Below are 24,626 nucleotides of genomic sequence, written 5' to 3' on the forward strand. Positions count from 1 at the left end.
CAGAATATCATAACAAGCGGTAACATTATGCAAAGAAGTTTAACAGTTAAAAGAACTTCTTTTGAACCTATCCAAATTACAACTAAAGGAGCCTAAGACTCAGAAGACTGGGTCTGCTAAATACTCCGCTAATGTGTAATTTCTAAAAATCTAAGGTATGCCATTAAGGTTCTCAAATTTTTTTCTTCAAGATCATCAGTAAAGTACAGAAAGTAATTCTTTTTCTTGAAATAGAAGTATCTAATTTATGTTATTACCATCTCCAGTAAAGTGCAATTGTGCAACTATATTAAGTTAAAAAAAAGACAAACCCAGATCATCTTATTATACTAATTATAATACTTGCTTACTGCCATTTATCAATATCACAATCCTTTTAAAAAAATTAGAATGTCTGACTAAATACGGATCTCAGAGTGCCTTTCTGGAGAGTCTACCAAGTACTTCAGGAGAAGTCAAATGAAAAAGGAGAGAAAAAGTGAAAAACAAGTCATTTAGCTTTTGAAAAATGGGCTAGCTCTGCCTTTTACAGATCTCTGCTCTTGCCAGTCCAATTCCAGAAATGTATTTCAAAAACTGTTTTCTAACAGCAGCTATAAAAATTGACAACACTGATTTTTCTTATTTAAGAACTTTTTTTAGCCTCTGGAAAATACTGCACTTTCTCACAATATAGGGTCTAACATTCTCAAGTAAGAACATGACCAGCCCCAAAGGCAACTTGGTTTCTCATAAAATGTATATTTATTTGCAGAAACAAAGAACAAACTCTACCTGAGGTAGGGAGACCAGGTCTTACTACTCCTATTAAAAGGTTGTAAGGCTTTTTTTTTTTTTAATTATCATAACCAATTAGACCATAACTGATCTAACCAAAGAGGAAATCAGAGCCTAACGGGGTCAAGAACCTAAATAGGGGATGTGGTGTGGAAGGGGTCACAGCCTTTCGGGAATGATAAGAAGACCAGGATCAGATCCAGGTTAGAAGACTCCTACTACAACATGCTTTTCTGTCTCCCCCGCTCTGCCTGAATCCAATGATAAATCAGGATACGTGCTGAGAGCCTTGGAGAAGAAAGCTTGACCCCTTCTCTTACGGTTACCATCATACTTGCAGACTACAGAGAGGCAGTGTAACTCCCCACTGCCCTCAGGATTAAGATGCAAACACTTCAACGACTCCTCACGATTCTGCACCCTAACCCAGCAAGGCCAGTGGTATTCTGCCTTTCATCTTCTTTGCACACATTGCTCTTTCCTTGTTACCTTAGTTTCCTTAGTTAACCCCTGCTTGTTCTTCAGAATTCAGCTTAGAGGTCACCTCTTTCAAAAATGCTTCTTTGACCCCTATTGTTCAACTCTCCCAAAGTGGATTAGATGCCCCACCTAAATGCTGATACATTGTCACTGTCTGCTTACTACTTTTCTCTCATTAACCTTAAAGGGAAGGAGGGACTGTCTGAGTATTTGTCACTGTGTCCCTAGGACATAATATAACATACGTTTTGGATTTGGAAAGACCTGTATTGGTACTCTGATCTTGTCATTTTCAAACTGGGACCACATAGACAACTACCAAACCTGAGAGAGAGAGAGCCCTTTCTATGAAATGGGAAAAAGAGCATCTGACTCATAAAGTTGTAAAGACATCAATGAGATAAGGTATGTAAAGCACCTAGGGGGTGGGTCCTCAATAGGTTATCTATCATTCAGAGCTAGGCACATGGGGGAATAGGAACTACTTGGAGCAATCTAGATTTCTTATACTAGTAAACTGGCATTTTGAACAGATGGGAAAAAAAAAGGTACTGTTGAAAATTTGATGACAATTCCCCTGAAAAATGCACACACAGAAAGAAAAGACAATCTGAATTTCTATGAATCCCAGATTAAGTCCTATAAAAGATTCCTAGAATTTGGCATGGCTTTAGGGAAAATTGCGTAAGTTGGTCACTTTGATTCTATCAAGGGAAACAGCAAGTGGTCCTAAGAAAAAACATCGCAAACAAAACAACTTAAGGAAACAAAACTTGTTACAGTTGAAAACTGCATAAGCTTGGTCACTTTGATTTTATCAAGGGAAACAGCAAGTGGTCCTAAGAAAAAACATCGCAAACGAAACAACTTAAGGAAACAAAACTTGTTACAGTTGTCAGTACAGAAAGAATCCCCCACGGAGAAGGCACTTGGATAATAATCAACATGCAATGATAAATCACCTACATGTATGCAAAAAAACTGAAAAGTTACAACCTGTGCAAAAAGGTGACAATTTTCCCAGTAAAAGGCTGTGCATAATGTTCTAACACCGCATAGCGGTGCAGGCTTAAACATTTGTTACAATGTGATAAACACTTCAATTACGCATCTAGCAAATGTTCTGGGGGAAGGCGAGCAACATACTTGAAATATTAAGCCCTAATTCTCCCATGTATAGCCATTAAATCAAGAATCAAAACAATCTGGAAAAATTCCTCTACACCTACTGAAGACTGTTCAAAGCCCAGGACTGAATCTTTCCAGCCTTTTAACACCACTCTGACAAGTCGCTTTAATAAAACGTAACTTCCCTCAGTAACAACTAGCACTTTCAAACAGTGCTAGTTGTTACAATGAACACTTTTAAAAGGTACTCCTTTTTTCGGGTTACAGGGAAACATCACGCGTCTCTACTCCTGCAGAATTGTGAGGAAGGGAAAAGCAAAAATGGCGTGCCGAGCTGGCAAATTACTACACAGAAATAATACTTTTTTCTTTTTTGTCCTGGGACGGGGGTCGGGGGTGGGGTGGGGGGAATCAAGTTTGAGGTCTCTGCAGTTGAAACTGGTGGGACACGCTACAAGTATTACAAACGGGCTCGGCCACTTTTACTATATCGGGGGCCACAGGCAATGGGGGCCCTCCTCGGCCGGCCTTGCCCCCTTCCTTCCCCCGGATCCCTCCCCTAAAGGGAGCCTCGTGGCAACTCGGGTGATGAAACACCCGGCAACGAGCGGCCACGCACTGGGGACGCGCTCAGCCTCGGCGGCCGTAGCTTGTACCCACCCCCACCCAGTCCGCCCAGCCTCGGGGAGCATCGCCATGGAGGGCCCGACCCGCACCCCTCCCCGGCATGGGGGCTCCCGCTCCCCGGGCTAGTCCTCCCGGCCAACTTCCCCGCAGCCTCGCATGGACCGATTCGGGTCCCAGTCCCGCCCCGAGCCCCGAGTCACCTTCCCTATCACTCCATCCCGCCTCCCCGCCTGCACTCCCGAGGGCCGGTCAGCAGAGCGGAGCGGCGCCGCAAGCAGGGAGTGGGGAGAGCGGCCCTCGTCCTTGTCACCGTCGTCCTCCGCCACGGCCGCAGCGCTAACCCCGGAGACAGAGCTGGCCGGGGCCGCGCGCCTCTCGCCGCTCCGCGTCCCCTGGCGCCTTCTATTGCGTGGCGCCGGGCAGGCAAGCTAGCAAGCTGGCGGGCGGGGTTGGCGCCCCAGGAAGGGAAAGAGCGCGAGGGCCAGCTAACGCTGCCGCCGCCGTCGCCGCTGAGTCAGCGCGAAGCGCGCTCCCCGCGTCGGCGCCGCGCGGACCAAAGCCAGCAGCCTCATGGAGAGTGCCGACTACGGCCCGCGAACCCGGACCGAGAGCCTACAACTCCCAACACGCAATGTGCAGGCGACATTTCCGGGCGATGGGGCGCACGCGCTCGCCGGGCGCTGGCCAGGAGGCGTGGTCGCCGGGGTCTCTGGTGCATGCTGGGATGGGGGTTCGCGGGAATCTCTCCCGGTTGTAGAGTCCTTTGCTGTTTCTGCACCGGGACAGAGACCCAGGGTTGGGTTTGCTTAGCACGTTCCATAAAGGCTTAGGCAGGTAGTTGGCAGGTTAGAGTATGGAGCCCCGGAGAGCCTCACGACGTGGTCCAAACCACGTGTGAGTCAGTTGTTTAATTATTCTCTTTTGTGGTCCCACGTGTTCCCCCGCGTGAGGATCCTCCGAGGAGCGCTGAAAATTTTTTATTTTCACTTTAAACGTTCCAGTATTTTTGTCATTCGTGAAAAGAAGGAGCGCTTTTTTAGGAAGTCCTACTCGTAGGTTCCTTCTATGATACTGTTACTTCGTTTATTCATTCACCGAGTAGTTTATTAATACTGAGTAGAGGTAGTTTAGGCACAAGCTGCCTAGATTTGGATCCCAGCTCGCCCCACTCCCGTCACCTACCACCCCGCTCACTAGTTGTTAACCTCAGTTTCAGGCGCGTTACATAATCTGTCTGTACTTAAGTTTACTCATCAGTGAAACGGTGGATGATAATAGTACTGACCTCAAAGTGTTGTTGGCAGGATTAAATTAATACACGTGTTTGGCATACAATAAGTGCTCGTTATTTAGGTTTCATTGTTGATTGTTAAGTATGTACTGAATGCAGACTAGGTTGCCCTCACTGGAACTACAGTGAAAAACAAAACTTGGGAGAGGGGAATGGGAGGAAAAGTAGAATAAAATTAATGTAACCATTTAACAGCTACATTTATTTCGTGACCGGCCATGTGCAAGACACTGCACCAGGCATTTCATATATAAAGTATCTCGAATCACTTTTGCATCACGCTTGTAATTTACTCGTTTAAAATGTCAGGCTAAGATTCCTGTCCTATTTCAGTGTATCCCCAGCGTCTAGTACCATGCCAGCCTGTAGTTACAACTCAATAAGTGAACAGTATGGAGGCCTAAAACTAATCGTGGTCTAAGTGGCTCCAAAGTCTGTAATATGTTCCGTGTATTCCACTGTATCATCCTAAAGAACCTCAAAATACCGTCTATTGTATTGTTACCGTCTATATTTGCCTTTTTCATTTGTAAATTCATTTTGTGGATACTTCATACGGGGAAGTTTATCTACAGCTTATCTAGTATCTATAGCTTATCTACAGTTTATCTAGTAACACTGGCCCTTTATGGTAGTTCAAATACCTAGGATTGTAAAAATCTCTGAATTTTGTAAATTCATGTTATTTCGTAACAAATAAGGAACTACTTGGAATCTACCTGAAGAGGATCTGAGAGGGATATTAAATTTGACCCTTCCGTATTCTGGTTCCCCCATCCATAAAGGGATGGACAGTTTCCCATCTCAGACTAATATAAAATGCCAGTTATCAAAATGTTGACAAAGAGCTGTGATTATTTTAACTTAAAGCATGTGTGCTTGCACATGGCAATGCTTTTATGTACTAACTGGCAACATTTTTGAGCATTTTATTATGTGCCAGAAACAGTCCTGAATGTTCAGATGTTAATCCTCACAACAAGGTACTATCATTACGCCCATTTTATAGATGAAGAAACGGCAGTGCATAAAAGTTAAGTAGCAGAACTGGGATTCAAACGCGCATAGTCTGACCCTAGAGTCTGTGCTTCTAACCCGTCTCTCAAATGAAGGTCCATTAAACGGTGATGACACTGTAGAACTATTGTACTAAGTCAGTTTTTCTTCCTATAAATATGGTGAGGCACCTCTCTTATAACAATAAAACATTGTTCCTGTCCCATATTTCCCTTTTCTTTCAATTGCCAGAGTACTTGAAAGAATTAGGATAGATAACATTTATATATTTCATTATGGTTTACAATATGTCTCCATATAACTTTTCTAATTTGTTCCTCTTAACCTTGTAGGGATGGAGCAGATATCATCATCATCATCATCATCATCATCATCATCATCATCATCATCATCATCATCATCATCTTTAATTTACAGAAAAGGAAACAGGGGCTTCCTTGGTGGTGCAGTGGTTAAGAATCCGCCTGCCAATGCAGGGGACATGGGTTCAAGCCCTGGTCTGGGAAGATCCCACATGCCGCGGAGCAACTAAGCCCGTGCGCCACAACTACTGAGCCTGTGCTCTAGAGCCCACGAGCCACAACTACTGAGCCTGCATGCCACAACTACTGAAGCCCGTGGACCTAGAGCCCGTGCTCTGCAACAAGAGAAGCCACTGCAATGAGAAGCCCACACACCACAACAAAGAGTAGCCCCCACGCGCAGCAACGAAGACCCAATGCAGCCAAAAATAAATAAATTAATTAATTAATTAATTAATTTAGAAAAAGAAAAGCAAACAGGTGGATCTATTTTAAGTAACTTATCCTAAGCCACATAGCTAGTAAATGGTGGGCTAGAACCCTAGATTCTTGATTCTAGATTTCCTGTCTTCAATACACCATATATGTTGCCTACACTTAATGTTCCAGTCTCTCACTTATTGTAATCTGTTTTCTGTTCCCAAATCACTCTACTAAAATTCTTACAAATGATCCAACCCTGTGACCATTTTTATTAATTTATTTCAACTTTTCTGTTGACTATTTCTTTCCTCCTTGAAATTGTCTCCTCTCTTGACTCTGACCCTGTGTTATCCTCAAAATCCTTTTATTTTTTTTTGATGACTACTCTGTCTTCACTACACTCCTACTTTTGTTCTCTTTACCATGTCTTCCCCAAGTCTGCCTTCTTAGCCATCTGGCTTTCTGTTTTCTGCACTTGCTCTCAGTAATTATTTCCATGGCTTCAACACTCATTTCTATGAAGATGATCTCCCATTCTCTACTTCTGGTTCTAAGATTCTGTACTCCTAACTTGTGTTACAAGACACCTACACATCTCACCAGCATGTCAACTCTTAACATGTCCAGACCCAAAGTCGTGATCTTACCCACAAAATACATCTCCCTCCTGATGTGGCTATTTGTGCCGATGCGTTCAACTCCTCAACAGAACTCAGTGGTCTTAGGGTCAGTTTGTTGCTTTCATGTTCAGTGATCCAGTTCAATTTCAGCATAGTGCTGTCACATCTATCTTTTCTGTTCCTTTCCTTATTTCCTCTACCTTACATTAGGCTTTCAAAGCTTCTCTCATGGACTTACTGAAGGAAACTTATCCATTACTTGAAAGTTATCTTTAGGTTGTGAGACTGCAGGTGATTTTTGTTATCTTCCTTGTACCTTTTTGGATTTAAAAAAATTCATACCTCTCATGTCATTAATATATTTTAATATGTTTTTGTTTTGTATTAAATTTGTGTGGTTGTCTTACTCACCTGTTAGTCAATTCTTGAAGACTGAAAATAAGTTTTATCCTGATTCTGTTTATGGGTAATAATTTCTCAGTAAATATCTGTGAAATGTATTGAATTGAACCCAAATAATATAACATGAGTTGATAACCACTGAGTTCTGTGTCAGAGTCTCTTATTTGTCTCAAAGCTTATTAAGCCTAGTGTCACTGTCACCAAAAGCTCATCCATGATGGGCTTCCTGGCCGAGAAAGAAGTTGGAAAATAGGTCAGGTGAGCTGTCTTTATTGGGTTCTAGTCCAATCATTGGTTTCTTTTAGAGTAAGTGGGTGTGAAGCAGGAAGCCTGAGGCAGAACAGAGCACTGGGGCATTATTTAGTAAACGAAAGTTGTTTGTTTTAATCCAAAGCATTTGCATGGTTCCTTAGACTTTATCATAATGACACCACTTCTCTATATGTCAGTTGACTGCTAATGTTGTAGATATTTAAATGGTCAGTATCCATTAATACTAAATAGAAATACCAAGGGATTCCTAATTCAGACACCTTTAAAAGTTCAGGTTCTATTTACCTACTACAGGCTTCGAGTACCTCTCTATACACACTGTCTTTAGTTTCACGTTGGGAGATGGGAACACTTGGGATCCCTAGACCCACTGAAGGGTACTTCTAGTTTGAAATCCTTACAGGATTCTTATGACCTATGGCCCACTGCTCATTTCTCCACCAAAAATGCAACTAAAAAAAAAAAAAGGTAAAAATGCCATTCTTTTGTTTGTATATTTGTGCATGTAGATTAGATTTTGTCTTGAGCCTTAATCTAAAGTTTAAAAAGTTAGGCTAGCACCCAACAAGGAAGAATTTGATATTACTACTTTGTATATGGGGAACTAAATGACCATATATGTACCAGGAAATCACATACTTGTTCAATTTATTTTTAAAACACTTACACATTGTTCACTCTGTTCCAGGTACCTGTTCTAAGTACTTAGAAACATTGCTAATCCTCATAATAACTCTATGGGGTTTGTACTATTACCCCATTTCACAGATCAGGAAACTGAGGCACTGAGCAATTAAGGTAAGTTGTCCAGGAACTGTCCCTGGCAGTCCAGTGGTTAAGACTCCGTACTCTCACTGCCAAGGACCCAGGTTTGATCCCTGGTTGGGGAACTAGGATCGGATCCTGCATGCCGTGCAGTGCGGCCAAATAAATAAATAAATAAATAAAGTTGTCCAAGGTAATTTTTTAAACTACTGAGTGAGACCTGGAATTTGAACCAGGTCATCTGGCTCTGCAGACCTATGCTCAACACTACTGTCCTTTCATCCTTGGACCTAAGGCTATTCTGTTCTTCTGGTTAAGGAGAGTGCCTTTGGGGGTTAGTTCCAGGTAAGTAATGTTCCATTCCTTTTGATAGTTTTATCAAGAAACATCTCTTAAGTGCCTGATTGCAGAGGATCTGTACCAAATGCTTCCTGAGTTTGGATGGATTTAGAAGATAAGGAGTAAATGCTCATGTAGGGTGTATTTATGTTAACTATCCTCATAAAGCTTACCAAAAGATAAGGGAATATGGATACTTTACCTGTCTGTAGTGCTTTTAGAATTCATAAGTCATTTCCTTTGCTCCTCACATCAGCTCTTTGGTTAGCAGGGCATAAATTAGTACTAGTTTCATTTTACGAATGGTCAAATGAGGCTCAAAAAGGTGAAGTGACTTTCCAAAAATCTCAGATAATGAGCAACAGGATTAGTGCTCTAATCCAGTTCTCCTGACTCCAAATCTAGGGATCTTTCTCCTATATTAAACCCCTTTCCTGTGATCCGAACTTGGCTGTTACATTGGCAACAGTATAGAACAACAAGTGCCTGGAAACCAAGATACTGCCTTCTCTGTGTGCCACAAAGTTAAAAATTTAATTGAGGTCACCTTAACCACCAGACCCTTTGTTAAATTCCCTTCTTCATGTGCTTCATTCCCTTCTTCATGTGCAACATTTGTTAAGCCTAGTACCCTTATCACCAAAAGCTCATTTATGATGGTATTCCTGACAGAGCAGGTATGCTGTCTTTTCCGGTCCTGATCCAGTAATTCTGTTTCTTAGTCCCAGGAAGTGGGTATGGAACAGGGAGCCCGAGAGACACGAAATAGCAGTCTGGACTGATGCCTTTCCCCACTTTCCTCACATTCCACCTCTGCAGTAGCCATTTAATTCTCAACCATTCTTGTGAGGTGTGGCTATTTGGCAAAGCTGAAGGGCCTTTGCCTTCTGTTGGTTTGAGGCAACAAATTCTAGACTGGGTTACATAGGGAATAGTCTTTATTTCAGAGGAAATAGCCATGCCTCTGGGGCTCCAGGTATGAAGTTATGAAGAGTCAGATGTATGATCAGATTCGAAGAAAACTTTAAGTGCTAGGTCATTTAAAATTTTGTCAGCAGGTGGCTCTTCTCTCCTTATTCACCAAATACATTCTCGCCAAAAAAAGAAATATTGTTTCTACTTCTTTGCTGCTATTGAGTTCCTCAGACTTCTTTAGTCACATCCAAACATTTCTCCTCAGTTCCCTTTTGCAGCGATTTAGTTTACAATGTGTTTATGCATTTTAATTTATTTATATTCTCCACAAAGGATTTGAAATTGCTTACAACATACAGTATGCCATAGTAAAATATGAGGAAAAGGAGAATATAAAATGCAATAAAGAATATATAATTCGATTCTGGGTTGCAGGTAGCTGGAGCAAATCAAACAAAATATAAATATATGGTTTGCATTACCAGGTCTCTGGGTGAGTGGGCAGGGAGAGAGAATGACTTTTCTAGGATTTGAAATTAAAATGAAAGTTCTCACCTAGAGTTATTGGAGGCAAGTTTCTGTTGCTGTGTCCTTCTCATCTCTCTAACCTAATTTATAATAAGTTATTCATGGTCTGTAAAAACTAAGCAGTACTTTTACTACCCTGCAGTCTCAAGGCTGCATGATCAGCATTTCTCAACCTCTAAGCTTCAATTTTTTCAAGATGCAGGCTTCACCCATTCATTCATCCTACACAGATTGAGCTCCGACTGCCTACAGGGCGTTGTCCTGGGCACTGGGAACAGAACCATATCCATTAGGTAGGCTTGGGTGTGCTCAAAACAATTTATAAGATTTTCTTCTGTCAGAGAGCTTTTATGTAGTTGGAGAAAGAAGAGCTACGTTTCTACTCATAAAAATTAGAGAGCTATGCCAGGCAGTGTTATAATCAAATGCTAAACCTGTGTGATTGATCTTAATAGGTCTCTAGGTTTGTTCTATTTAAAAATAAATCGGTAAATTCCATGTCATTCAAGTTTCTAATAGAAAACCAGACTAAAGCCGAGGCTTCCATACAGTTTGTAAGAAATGGCTTGGTCGGCAACAGCTGGAGTAGGCGAGGGTAGGGGGCCGGGGTGAGTGGCGGGCCCAGGATGCTTGCCAGCAAGGAACCTGGGGGACCGGCGTCGCGGCCCGCCCACTGTTGTCTGGGGTTGAGACCAGGATTGGGGGGCTGGAGCGGGGGCGGGGACGAGAGGGGGGAGGTGGTGCTCCAAGGAGCCGGACCCAGGAGTTGGGCTCCGGTCCCCAGCGCCCGGGGGTGGCGGTGGCTTTGTGGCGCGCGTGGGTTTTACCGCGGGCGGCGCGGAGGCGGGGCTGCGCGGAGGCGTCCGCCACCCTCAGCCCTCGGCCCTGCAGCGGACGCCCCGCATGGCCAGCCCCGCGCGCAAGAACAGCCGCCTGGACGCGTTCCTGCGGAGGCATCTGCCGGCCCGAGGTCTACGACGCCATCCGCGCCTACGAGCCGTGCATCGTGGTACCCGACACGGGGAAACACACCTTAAAGTACGTGGTGCTCAGTGACCTGCTCATCTACCTGACCGAGAACCCGCCCCAGTCCATCCGGAGAGTCGTGGCGCTCCGGCACATCGTGGCCATTGACCTGGTGCGGCGCGCGGGCGGGCTCGCGAGAACCCCCCTTCTTGGGGCCCCCAATCCCTCCTGCACGCGGGAAGGAGGACCTTCCTCACCCCGCCCTGGACTCCAGTACTCTCTTTAACTTACACTCCCCTACTAGCAGCCACACAGGAAAACTGGATTGCTGTATGCACTCCGAATAAAGATGCTTTTACCGTTCTCATCTTGTGTACCGGTCATCCCCTGTCCCCTCAAAGACAGATTTGGAGAACATAGCCCCCTATCAGAAGTACGCTTTGAGGTCATTCCTAAGTTCATTAAGCACCTAGCCTTGCCAAGCACTGTCTAGACACCGAGGATGCAAAAATTAAATAGGGCGCCTTCCCAGAAGCTGCTGTGGGAGAGACAGAAAGCCAACACCAGGACAAATAAATGCCATGTGATAAATGCTATTATGCCTTGTTTATTTTTTTATTTTTAGGGCTTAGAGCGTGTTAGGTGCTCAATATGAGTTAAGTGAATGAATGAATGCATGCATGCATGCATTAATGAGATGCGCATGGGACGCCTGGCAATCTCAGGCGGGTCATTCATCCAAACTGGGCTCAGGCCATGCTGGGAAAACTTCCTGGAAGGAGTGTCGTAAGAGCGGAGCCTTGAAGGAGATACAATCTGTCCCAGTTTTTAGTGTGCTGCTACTGTATCCCTTTCGTCCAGGAATAGATTTACCTTATAAACCAGCAACAGCTTGGAAGCAGTCTCTCTCCAATTACTGTTTTTCCTCCTTGGCTCCCTTTGTCTGAGCTGCTCTCCAGGTGTGTTCTTCCTTTTTCCATTGGGGACAGGTGTCTAGCCTCGTTTTTCTTTCCTTTGCCCTAGTCTCTGTGTCCCTCAAGGGAGAGGTTGGTGAGACTCTTGATAGAGCTGTTTTGCCAAGAAAATCATAGCTTGTTTGGAACATGTCTGTAAGAAAATAATAAAATTAAATGAAAAAAGTAAATGCTTTCTTTTTCTACTTAAAATACCACCGTGGGCTGATATCACTATGCTAATTTCTTTGCTTTATTTGAGCCAAAGCTGGAAGTAAAACTGCCTTTTCCTCACTGCTACTGTTTGCATTCTCTTGAACTAAAATTTTTAAAAAATTAAATTTCTGACCAAATGTTTTAGAAAACATTAAACACTCAACTTTTTCTAGTGTCTGCAGTGTAAACATGTATTCTTTTAACAGAAAATAGTGATTTTAGGATATTGTTACTCTCCCCAAAAAGAGACAGTATACATATTTCAGTAGTTGTTATATATATTTCTTTTTAAGCTGTCAGAATCTGCAAAGTACAGTAAAGCTCCCTAGGCCTCCCAAGCCAAGAATATTACAAAAAGGCATACCAATTTATTTATTTATATGAAATACTACATATTTCAGTAGTTGTTATATATATATTTCTTTTTAAGCTGTCAGAATCTGCAAAGTACAGTAAAGCTCCCTAGGCCTCCCAAGCCAAGAATATTACAAAAAGGCATACCAATTTATTTAGTTTACAAGGTAAACTCTGTACTCGATGTACAGAGTTTACCTTTCAGGCATATAGAAGAATGTGTAATGTCTATAAAGGTGCTGAACAAATCTAAGATTTCAGCATTGTTGATCGATTGAATGTCCATCTTACACAATATAGTTTAACTTTGGTTAAAGTTGTGGTAGGCAGAATAATGGCTCCCAAAAGATATCTCCAGAACCTGTCCATATTTTACGTTACATGGTAAAGGGGAATTACAGTTGCAGATAGAATTAAGGTTGCTAGCTAATCAGCTGACCTTAAAATAGGGAGATTATCTTGGATTATCTGCATAGGGTGAATGTAATCACAAAATCCTTAAAAGTGGAAAAGAGAGGCAGAAGAAGAGTCAGCAGCAGAGTGATACAGCATAAGAAAGACTACTGGCTTTGAAGTTGGAAGGGGGCCACGAACCAAGGAATGTGCTCAGCCTCTAAAAGCTGGAAGAGGCACAGAAACAGGTTTTTCCCTAGAGCCTCCAGAAAGAATGCAGTCTTGCTGATACCTTGGTTTTAGACCAGTGAGACCCATTTCAGACTTCTGACCCCAGAACTGTAAGAAAATAAGTTTGTGTTGTTTAATACCACCAAGTTTATGGTAATGTGTTACAACAGCAATAGGAATTCAATACAGAAGTGTTTTCTCTTGCGTTGTTTTAAAATGGGTAATTGTTAAAAAAATGTATTGTTTCAGTGAGAAATAAGTATAATCACGCCAAGCACAAATGCCTTAATCTCTTTTTCTGGGTTTTTATTATAGTTATTGTTACATTTCAGTGGCTTGTACTAAGCTCCATAGGGTGTGTGAGAAATGGGTGTCCCCAAATTGCTTTATCTAGTGTCAATTAATAACCAATTAATAACACTATGTCTGTCCTTGGTACCACATAGAGAATTTTCCTGATTTCTGTGTTATGTCATATATAGTTGTCCTGCTATCTATTACATTGGATTACATTATCTCAGTGCCAGGCAGCTTTGTTTTTTAGAACTGGTTCCTCCTTTCTTGAAAGATAAACTGTTTAATCTCCTTTTCTACTAGGGTGCTGTCCTCTTTCTAAGGCTACCTCTTTAGACATACTTTTCCGTTCTCAAAGGTCTTCTCATTTTACTGTGCAAGTTTGTCTCTTGTTATTTAACTTTCAGTTGGCTCAGGTTCCCACTTGGCCTTTGTTTTTACTGTCCTGTCAATAAAGCCCCTAAGCAAACCAGTCCTTTATGCCTCTGGGCCCCTACCCTTCTTGTTCCACATTTGGCCAGATTTCTCCACATAGTTCATGTCTCATATTCCAGTTACACTTTGGATAAAATTTGCAAATACACAGATAAAATTCTGTTCTCTCCCCTAAGGAAAAAAAATTGAAAGAACAGCAACAAGACGTTAGACCCAGAGTATAGAAGTGAGATTTCTGTTCTAGCAAAGACAAGCTTCACGTGCACTTGGAGGTCTCAGTAGGTGATTTGTTTTTGTTTTTGTTTTTTCAAAACAAATTAATGTCAGTTTTATTTAAATAATTTTATGTAAGTTTTTTAATCATTTATATTTAAAAATTAATTAATTATTTTAAAAGTTGATATATAATTGACTTATAACACTATGTTAGTTTCCGGCGTACAACATAGTGGTTTGATATTTCTATACATTACAAAATGATCACCACTCAGTAGGTGTTTGATATGGTTCATATCCTAAAAGAAAGGGTTTCCAAGGTTGTTTGGGCAGAGCTTTTGTGAAAGGCAGATGTTTTCTTTCAAAGTTACTTTTGAAAGCTCTAGAGTTCTGCCCTTGTCATGTGCATCACAATACTATTCTTTAAGCCCTTCTAAGATTGGACACATTTTTCAAGTGTGAGAACCGACTGTCCTGAACAGTGATTTCCTATGGATTCACTCTCCTTCAATGCCATCCCATCACCTACAAAGAAAAAGAACCTGTCAACTTCAGCAACCCTTGTCTCTACTTCTTGCCTTTCTTTGTCCTTGTCCTTTCACCACTTTCCTCAGTGAATATCTCCTCTCCAGCCATCCTGGGGTCCATGTGGCTTCTTGAATAGGCAGCAAATGCACCTTTATAGCCGGGCCTGTTTGCTTGCAGTGTTTGCTTCCTCCTCCTTCAAGGATGTTCAGAACATCATATCTATAATCTTCCTCCTTCTCTTTCTCCTTTTAAAAATGTAAAAAATATTCTCGGCTCGGACAGAAACAGGTCACAAGCTGTGCCGAAGGGGCCACTGTAGTTTGCTAACGGATTCCTGCTTTCCCCTTCCCATATTCAGATCCTACACAGTTTCCAGGCTAAGCCCAAGTTGTTCTTTCTCCAAATCACTTTTTCTTGACTGAGCCCATGAGAACAGGTCTTTTGGTCTGTTTTGTTCATTGCTCTATCTGGTTCCTAGAACACTGCCTGATACAAGTGAGATGGCCAATAAATATTTGTTAAATATTCAACATAATCTGTCTCTGTGTTTCTCAGTTTATTATCTGCAATATACATCGGGGCATTTAGTAATACATTTTTATTCAGCTTTTGCTTTCTACCTGTGTGGATTTGGTCAAGTTATTCAACCTCTACTTTGTGCCTCCATTTCTTCATCTGTGAAATGGAGATAACAGCACCCTCCTTATAGAGCTGTTGGGAGGATTAACTTCATTAATAGATGAAACACACTTAAAATAGTACTTGGCACATGGGTAGAGCTACATACATGTTTCATTATTATCAATAACCTTTATTCACATATATTAAGTCAACTAAGGTTCATGAATCTGTACGATTGATATTATCTCTTTAGGAGATTTAGTAAATTTGGGGAAAAAATAACTGGTTTTTGAGCATTGATTATGTATTAGGTGTTTTATTTATTTATTTAGGCTGCGCCAGGTCTTATTTGCGGCATGAGGACTCTTAGTTGCGGCATGCATGCGGGATCTAGTTGGCCCACCAGGGATTGAACCCAGGCCCCCTGTGTTGGCAGCGTGGAGTCTTACCCACTGGGCCACCAGGGAAGTCCCTATATATTAGGTGTTTTAAAATCTCATTTATTCTTTTTGAAAATTTGTGCACTGGGTTTGTCAAGTTTAATATGTTCAAAAACAGAATTCCTGATCTCCACCCCCAAACGTGTTCCTCTCTTAGCTTTTCCTATTTTAGGAAGTAACATCATCTTCCATTATCTTCAGTTCTATCTTTCTTTCACTCTCCTCATCCTACACATCAGTATGTCATCTTGACTTGTGTAGAAGAGGAAAACGTTTTTCTCAGCCCTCTTAGGGACCCTGGCTAGGTCTGAAAATTTTATATGACATGGGAGCCTTTATAAGGAAATGAAATCTCAAAGAAGAAACAGTTAAACCTATGTGTGTTTAGTACTAGGTCTGATGAAGAATGGAGAGTCATAGAAAAATGTGATAGTTCAAAAAAGTTCAAAAAAGTTAAGGGTAATAGACTGGGGAAATTTTAGAAAGGCCTGCTTGTTTGGATTCGTCTTGGCATCCCTGTCTTGGAGATAAGGATGTTCCTTTCCTCTGGGTATAGGGAGGGCACCTCTCCCATGAGGGCCTTAAGACCTGATTCAGGGGAGGAGGGCTGGGGAAGGTCAGAAGGACTTTCCTGCATCTGTGTTTTCTTGAATTCCTTCAGCTCAAAGTATTCAGTATGCCAAGGCACCATATTTTGGGGTAGTGTGTTCTGAACCCCGTCACTTGCCTTCCAAAATATATCTATGACCTTTCCCATTTTTCTTATTCCTTTTTCTAGCACCACTTGTCCAGTCCCTTATCTAGACTACTGAAATTGCCTCCAAATTGATTCCTCTCCACATAGCAGTTGGGATGATCCTTTTAAATAATAATTATAAATTAAATTATATCACTCTTCTGTTTCAAAGTCTGCATGAACTTGCAAACTCCTTATTGCCTATAGGAGCCTCCATGGTTTGACCCCTCCATCTCTGACTTACCTCCTACCACTCTTCCCAGAGCTCTTTCTGCTCTTCTTCCTGCCTCAGGGCCTTTGCACCTGCCATCCTAGCTGGAACACTTTTCCTCAGATCTTCAGAGGGTTGATTCCTTCTTGTCAGTCATGTTTCTGAATTCAGCATCACTTCCACAGGGATGCCTTCTGTGTTCACCCGATCTAAGGTACCATTCCCCCAACACACTTAGCACGTCTCTTTGTTTCAAAGCACTTACCACTATTTGCAGTATAAGATTAACGTGTTTAGTGATTTATTATTATCTATGTCCCATAGTAAATATAGGCTCCATGACAGCAGGACCTTGTTTGTCTTTTCATCCCTGTATCACTGTGCATTATATTCCCTGACACATAGCAGATAGTCAATAACTACTTGTAAAATTGGAAGAATGAATAAGTGAATAAATGGATGCTCAGATCCATCATACAGTTTACCTCTTAGAAAGGGACATGATATTTCCTTATTTCCAAATATTGAGGGACTTGGGAGACTGACAACTCATCACACTGGCCAGAGTTACATAGCCAGTTAGTGGCAGAGTCAATAGTAAATTCTCACGGGTCTCCTGCTCCTCAGGTTCAGCTCTCTTAATGCTTCTTTTGTGTTTGTATGGGATGATCCCTGTGGTGTTTATCTGTGTCATGCATTTTGAGAGATAGTGAGAGTTATATGAGACCATGTTATGAATACTTCTTTTTATCTTGAGCTTTTTTTCCCTCTATTTTGACTCATTTGTTGCATTTCAAAGATCTCACTGTGGGAGGAAGAAAGAAGTGGTAAACTCTTTATCAGTCATTGTGGCTGTTTTTTTTTTTAATTTTTTAAAAAATTAGTTAATTTTATTTATTTTTGGCTGCATTGGGTCTTCATTGCTGCGAGCGGGCTTTCTCTAGTTGTGGTGAGCGGGGGCTACTCCTCGTTGCGATGCACAGGCTTCTCATTGCGGTGGCTTCTCTTGTTGCAGAGCCCGGGCTCTAGGCATGCGGGCTTCAGTAGTTGTGGCATGTGGGCTCAGTAGTTGTGGCTCGCGGGCTCTAGAGCACAGGCTCAGTAGCTGTGGCGCACGGGCTTAGTTGCTCCGCAGCTTGTGGGATCTTCCCGGACCAGGGCTTGAACCCATGTCCCCTGCATCGGCAGGCGGATTCTTAACCACTGCGCTACCAGGGAAGTCCCGTGGCTGTTTCTTAATAGTTTGTTTGCATAGAGCATTTTGGGTATTGCATTCAAGTCTTGCGAAACTTCACGAGGGCAGGCATTTTGTCAGTTTGATTCACTGCTGTATCCCTAGTGACTGGAATGATATTGTATTGGTCAGAATAGCTTAAATTAAGCTGCACTAAGAAATCACTTCAATGCCTCTGGGCTTTAACACAGCATAGAGTCTATGTCTCAGCTACCTGTCCCTGGTGGATTAGCAAGGACTGTTCATTTTAGTCACAAGATATGTGATACTTAGTTACACATCTTAGTATCAGAGGCTTCATTTCACCACATGCTGCTTAATCACCATGGCAGGGAGAAATCGACTCTGCAAATTATGTACTGGGTTTTAATCTTCTACCCAGAGGCATGTCACTACTTCTCACATTTCACTAGCCAGAGTCAGGCACATGGCCATGCCTAACTCAACAGGGAGCAGGAGAATGTGATCCTACCATGTGTGCATTCCATGTGTCTGGGAGAGAGGATAGGAATATTTGTGAATAGCTTTAATGCCTACCTCAAATTGCTGACATTTTATTGAGTGCTTACTATAATGCTACCCAGCTGCTGTTCTAAGTGCTTAACGTGGAACTTCTTTATCCTTCAACAACTCCAGAAAATACTGTTAGCTCAGTTTTACAGATAAGGAACCTGAAATACAGAGAATGTAAGCAATTTGCCCAAGGTCTTCCATTAAGTGACAGAAACAGAATTTGAACCCAAGTAGTGTGGCCCCAGAGTCAGTGCTCTTAATCTCTAGGCTACAGCTGATTTGATATATAGTAGATCATTTAAAAAAAAAAAGTTTTCATTGACTGGATCTCCAGAAGACCCTATGCTTTTTGAAAACAGAAACTCCATCTTATGTTTTGTATGTTTCAATTTTGTGCTTTGCAGTAGGAACTCAAAAATACCCATTATGAATTGAACTGAATAAATTAGAAACTAGATAATCAAGTGCCGAAAGCTTAAGGCTCTTTTTTTCTCTGAAATTAAAAGCTGGTAGAAGAAATCTGAATGAAGACTATGAAATCAAGACTAAGAGATAAGGTAAATATGGGATTATTCACAAAATATTGGAAAATAAGAAATAAGGGGCTGCCCCACACTGCCTTTTGAAAGTAGTATTTTAATGTAAGTAAGAGAAATTGGTACCAGTTGCAAATATAAATATGGTCAAAAATGATGTAGATTCATTCATAAGTGATATATTACTCTTAGAGATTTAATCAAAGAAATTAGGGATATTTTCAGATAAAGCCTTATTCATTTAATAACAAAAAAGAGCATTCACTTCTCTCCCCAAATGCCTTTTGCTGCCCCCATCAGAGACAAATGCCAGACTAAGTGAACCATGAATCTGTCTCAGTATTGCATTACTGAAGTTCTCATGAATAATCAAATGTCGTGAATTATAATAGATATCTATTGGGCATGTACTGTGTGCCTGTCTTGGGCCAGACACTTTACGTGGATTATCTCATTTCATTTTACTGATTCTTTAGGGAAGGTGATGTTCTCTTTCTTTCAGAGATGAGAAAACTGAGGCAGAGAAAGGGTAAATACTTGTACAAGGTCACATAATCTGAAAACACCTGAGCTGGAATGTAAATTTAGGCCTTTGGATATGAGAGCCAGCATTCTTTAACCACTACGCACGTAGTAACAACTGGCCTTCTGCAAATTCATGGTATTTCTTGAGAAGTTTTCTGGTTTTGCAATAAGGACACCAAAGTTACCTCAGTATGCGCATTACATGGTTTCTGGGCATCGGTTGTCAGGAAGGAGGGGATGAAGTTATAAACAAAACACCTTTTTCGTTCTCCCACTCCACCTCTCTGTATTCAGGATTGTTGTCCTTCATAGCTGAGACTGGTGTCATTGTTGTTGCTGATGAGGTTCAAGGACAGGTTTGGCTGTAAAGACCCAGTTGGGATGTAGCATCCTCTTCACAGAGCCAAGACTTGAAAAGTTTTTTTTTTTTTCTTTCAGTCTTTCTGAGCTGTGGCTGTTGGTCCTGAAGCAAAGATTTTTCAAGCCTAAAACACTGAAATAATCTAGGGAGCCTCCAATATTATGATGGGGCAGTCCCCAATTCTGCAAACTGGTCATTCCTTTTGGAATATGTGGGTGGATCATTCAGGCCAGCAATATTCATACGTTCCAAAAATAGCTCATCTACTCAGACTCCCTTAGGGACTGGAATGCTAAAGCCCAGGTAGAGTAAAATGGGAAAAAAACACCTGGTGGAGACAGCAGTGAGTTTTTAAATTATGACAGTGGAAGGATCTGCCAAATGCTAAATGTAAAAATAGCTTCTACATAGTAGTAAGCTTAAGTACAGTGTGACGAAGGTAATTGCTAATGGGGTTTAACTTGAGGGAAATTCATTGACGATATCTCCATATATTGTTTGGCCACTTCATCAGTAGATTAAATCTTTTGGGCTGGCCATTGGTCCTCCTTCAGATTCTCTCTGAAATACTCTTGGTACAGGTAATTCATTACATTGCAATTTGAGTAAATTAATTTTTTACTTGCTTTCCTCCCTTTGTGGGAGACTGTAGAGTTAGAGCTTGCTGTGCAGAGGAAGTTAGGTCCTGAAAGGACCATGGGAGTTGAAAAATGTCTCACAATTTGGCTCTGTTGGGGCCTTACTTCCACTACCTAATGTCCCATTAAGTAAAATGATCTCCAAAGTGGCCACGTTCATGATGTCTACCGTCAGTTTTTCCCTTTTCATTTTTTTTCTGGTTTATGTTTTTCTCCTTTCTACTCTATACTTCTGTTGAATGGATGTTAGATTTTATATGGAGCATTCTACCAGTGTTTTGAATTACCAGGGACTACAAATGTATAAATGAATAAAAAATGGTACCTGCTTTTGAGTAACTCCTAATTTAGAGAGGAAGGCAAGCAGATGGGAAAGAAGAAAAAATATATGCAGATAATTATAATGGAATGTGAAAATAGATATAATAAACAGAATATTGTGGGACAAGAGGAAGGACATATTCTATTGGGTGGATGAATAAGTAAAGGTTCACCAAGGAAGTTACTTTTGAGCTTGGTCTTAAAGGAAGAATACAAGTTTCTAGGCAGAAAAATAGGGCAAGTGTTTTCAAAAAGGAGGAAATAGCATGTGCTTGATCAGCTTTCTATAATATGTCTAAACCCAAATCAGGGGAACCAAGTACAGCCTGTTTTTGTTTTGTTTTGCTTTTAAAGCATGATTTTTAAAAATTTATTATTTATTTGGTTGCACCAGGTCTTAGTTGTAGCAGGTGGGCTTCTTAGTTGCGGCTCACGGGCTCCTTAGTTGTGGCACGCGGACTCTTTAGTTGCAGCATGCATGTGGGATCTAGTTCCCCGACCAGGGATCGAACCCGGACCCCCTGCATTGGGAGCGTGGAGTCTTATCTACCGTACCACCAGGCAAGTCCCAAGTAGAGCCTGTTTTAGTGAAGGCCACATAGCTTTTCTGTTTCCAGCTGTCTTTTACAGATAGTTTCTTCAAACTAGGATCCAATCAAGAATCACACATTGCATTTGGTTGTCATCTCTCTCTTGTGTTAACTTTTTCATATGGAAAAATTCTAGCATAAAGAAACTAGAATGAAGAACTGCATTTAATATTTCTTGTAGCTCTGCTAGTACCAGTACCTTTTACAAGGTATAGATTCTTTGGGATATAGATACTGAATTCTTTAAAGGAACATTCTTAATAAAATGCCTAGGTAAATTACATATTTATATATGTATACTCTCCTCCTACAAAATAGGACTCTGCAGATGCTCTTTGCCTGCATCTTTGCAAAGAAGCCCATGTGGGTCTTTCTGATCATGTAAATACATTTCCTGAAATATAGTCATTATAATATATGTATTCAAGCTGAGAGAGACCTTAAATCAATTTCACATTCCTCATTTTACACTTGAGGAAATCACAGCCAAAAGAGATTAAGTAACTTGACCAAAGCCACACTGCTAGTTAATAGTGGAGGCCACATTAGAAATCACATCTCTTTACTGCTAGTTCATAGTGTTTCCCCAACATTCCAAATTTCTGTCAAGGTGTTGACTGATTACCTAGTTTGGTCATGATGTACTTATTAGGGCACAGAACAATGAATTGGTTCATAAGAACTTAATTAGAATAATTCATATTAGTTAATTAGATTGCTGCCTGCCTGATGGCTTTCCTTTAGGACACCTTAGTACCTTCCACTTAGAAATCTGATTTCCAAGTGATTTTAATCCTGATCTTTGTACATGAGTTTGCATTGAGTTCACTTTTTTTTTTTTTTATAGCTACTTTATTTATTTATTTATTATTTTATTTTTGGCTATGTTGGGTCTTCGGTTCGTGCGAGGGCTTCTCTAGCTGCGGCAAGCGGGGGCCACTCTTCATCGCGGTGCGGGGACCGCTCTTCATCGCAGTGTGTGGGCCTCTCACTATCGCGGCCTCTCTTGTTGCGGAGCACAGGCTCCAGACGCGCAGGCTCAGTAGCTGTGGCTCATGGGCCTAATTGCTCCGTGGCATGTGGGATCCTCCCAGACCAGGGCTCGAACCCGTGTCCCCCGCATTAGCAGGCAGATTCTCAACCACTGCGCCACCAGGGAAGCCCCCGAGTTCACTTTTTTTTATTAAAAGTTTTTATTTTTTATTTATTTTTTATTTTTGGCTGCATTGGGTCTTCGTTGCTGTGTGTGGGCTTTCTCTAGTTGTGGCGAGCGGGGGCTGCTCTTCCTTGCGGTGCATGGGCTCTAGGCGCACAGGCTTCAGTAATTGTGGCACGTGGGCTTAGTAGTTGTGGCTTGCAGGCTCTAGCGCACAGGCTCAGTAGTTGTGGCGCACGGGCTTAGTTGCTCTGCGGCATGTGGGAATCTTCCCTGACCAGGGCTCGAACCCACGTCGCCTGCATTGGCAGGCGGATTCTTAACTACTGCGCCACCAAGGAAGCCCTGAGTTCACTTTTTAGGCTTTCTTAGTCTAAGGTTCTCTTTCATGTTCCAATCCCTCTTTGGTGTCAGGCCTTTGATAGGAACTCTGTAGGTGGACGATTCATGAAAATGCATAAGAAACAAGAGCCACCTATTTGTCTCCTAAAGTAAAGGAAATAAAAGCAAAAAATAAACAAATGGGGTATAATTCAACTTAAAAGCTTTTGCACAGCAAAGGAAACCATCGACAAAATGAAGACAACCTACTGAATGGGAGAAAATATTCGCAAGTGATATAACTGATAAAGGATTAATATCCAACATATGTAAACAGCTCATACGACTCAACATCAAACAAACAAACAAACAAACAACCTGGTTAAAAAATGGGCAGAAGAACTGAATACGCATTTTTCCAAAGAGGACATGCAGGTGGCCAACAGGAACATGAAAAGATGCTCAACATCACTAATCAACAGAGAAATGCAAATCAAAACCATAATGAGATATCACCTCACACCTGTCAGAATGACCATCATTAAAAAGACCACAAATAACAAATGTTGGTGAGGATGTGGAGAAAAGGGGACCTTTGTACACTGTTGGTGGGAATGTGAATTGGTGCAGCCACTGTGGAAAACTGTATGGAGGTGTCTCAAAAAGCTAAAAATAAAACTACCATATGACCCAGCAATTCCACTCCTGGGTATATATCTGAAAAAACAAAACAAAAACACTAATTTGAAAAGATACATGCACCCTAATGTTCATAGCAGCATTATTTACAATTGCCAAGATATGGAAGCAATGTAAGTGTCCATCAACTGATGAATGGATAAAGAATGTGTAATATATGTATGTATATATATATACACATATATATACATACCACCTGTGAGGTAATGACACCACTAGTGTCATTACCTCACTAGTGGTTACCAGTGAGCAGAGAGAAGGAGGGAGGCGCGATATAAGGGTAGGGGATTAAGAGGTACAAACTATTAGGTATAAAATAAGCTACAAGGATACATTGTACAACATGGGGAATATAGCCAGTATTTTTAAATAACTATAAATGGAGTATAACCTTTAAAAGTTGTGAATCACTATGTTGTACACCTGAAACTTACATAATATTGTACAACAACTATACTTCAATTTGAAAGAAAAAAGAAATGAGAGCCACCTGAGCAAAATGGGTCCATTCAGTAATTAGGAAATTTGGAATTTTTGAGGTTTCTGTTACTTTTGTTATCATAGTAGTAATGTTTGTATAGCAGTCTTTCTCCTTAAACATTGTCCCACAATAAGAATACAAAATACAAAAACACAAAAATCTACCTCATCATAACATTGCACTCTCATAATAGAAGCAATTTTATTTTTAGACCCACAGTATGTTTATTGGTATATGTATATTTTATACTTTGTCAGCCAATGGCCTTATGCTTGGGTATGGTTGTCCAACTGTGTAGGGGGTCCTCGAGACACCCTCATGCTTGATGGTTCATAGAAGGACTCACAAGATTCAGAAATGGTTTATTACAGTGAAAGGATACAGATTAAATTCAGCAAAGGGAAAAGGTGTGTGGGATGAAATTTAGGAGAAACCAGGTGCAAGCTTCCAGGTGTCCTCTCGCAGTGGAGTGGCATGGATATGTTTGACTGTGTTACAACACGTGTAAAGTGTTACCAACAAGGGAAGCTCACCTGAGCCTTGGTGTCCAGAGTTTTTATGCGGGTCAGTCACGTAGGTGTGCAGGACCTGCATGAGTGACTTCAGCTACTCAGACTGTAGCCACCCCTTTTATCTCCTTACTCTCAGCTCTGGTAAAATCTTATGTTTACTATAAATTATGTTGTCAGAATAGATTTATCTAATCAAACGGGTACATCATGACTCAAGGTCTCAGGCATATACAAACACTCTTAGCAGGCAGAATATTC

At 41.3% G+C, this 24,626-nt stretch overlaps 2 protein-coding genes across 4 annotated transcripts in view; one reads left to right on the forward strand and one right to left on the reverse strand.

Annotated features, from left to right (window-relative positions):
• The window catches only part of XPOT (exportin for tRNA), a 148,566-nt gene that overhangs the window by 33,757 nt on the left and 90,183 nt on the right, over positions 1–24,626 (reverse strand). For 2 of the 3 annotated variants that reach the window (XM_057557664.1, XM_057557663.1), the window contains one exon: positions 11,727–11,960. The gene's annotated coding sequence lies outside the window, so the exon portion shown is untranslated. Of the gene's footprint in view, positions 1–3,212; positions 3,618–11,726; positions 11,961–24,626 lie in introns of those variants that run through there. The other variant, XM_007179742.2, reaches the window with a different exon arrangement.
• Positions 1,922–24,626, forward strand: part of C11H12orf56 (chromosome 11 C12orf56 homolog) — an 83,488-nt gene continuing 60,783 nt past the window's right edge. Inside the window, 4 exon segments of the mRNA XM_057557530.1 lie at positions 1,922–1,941; positions 2,951–3,645; positions 10,672–10,850; positions 10,852–11,025. Of these exon segments, the coding sequence (XP_057413513.1) occupies positions 1,922–1,941; positions 2,951–3,645; positions 10,672–10,850; positions 10,852–11,025 (1,068 nt within the window).

The sequence above is a fragment of the Balaenoptera acutorostrata genome, chromosome 11 (genome assembly GCF_949987535.1).
Source record: "Balaenoptera acutorostrata chromosome 11, mBalAcu1.1, whole genome shotgun sequence".
NCBI classification, from domain to species: Eukaryota; Metazoa; Chordata; class Mammalia; order Artiodactyla; family Balaenopteridae; genus Balaenoptera; species Balaenoptera acutorostrata.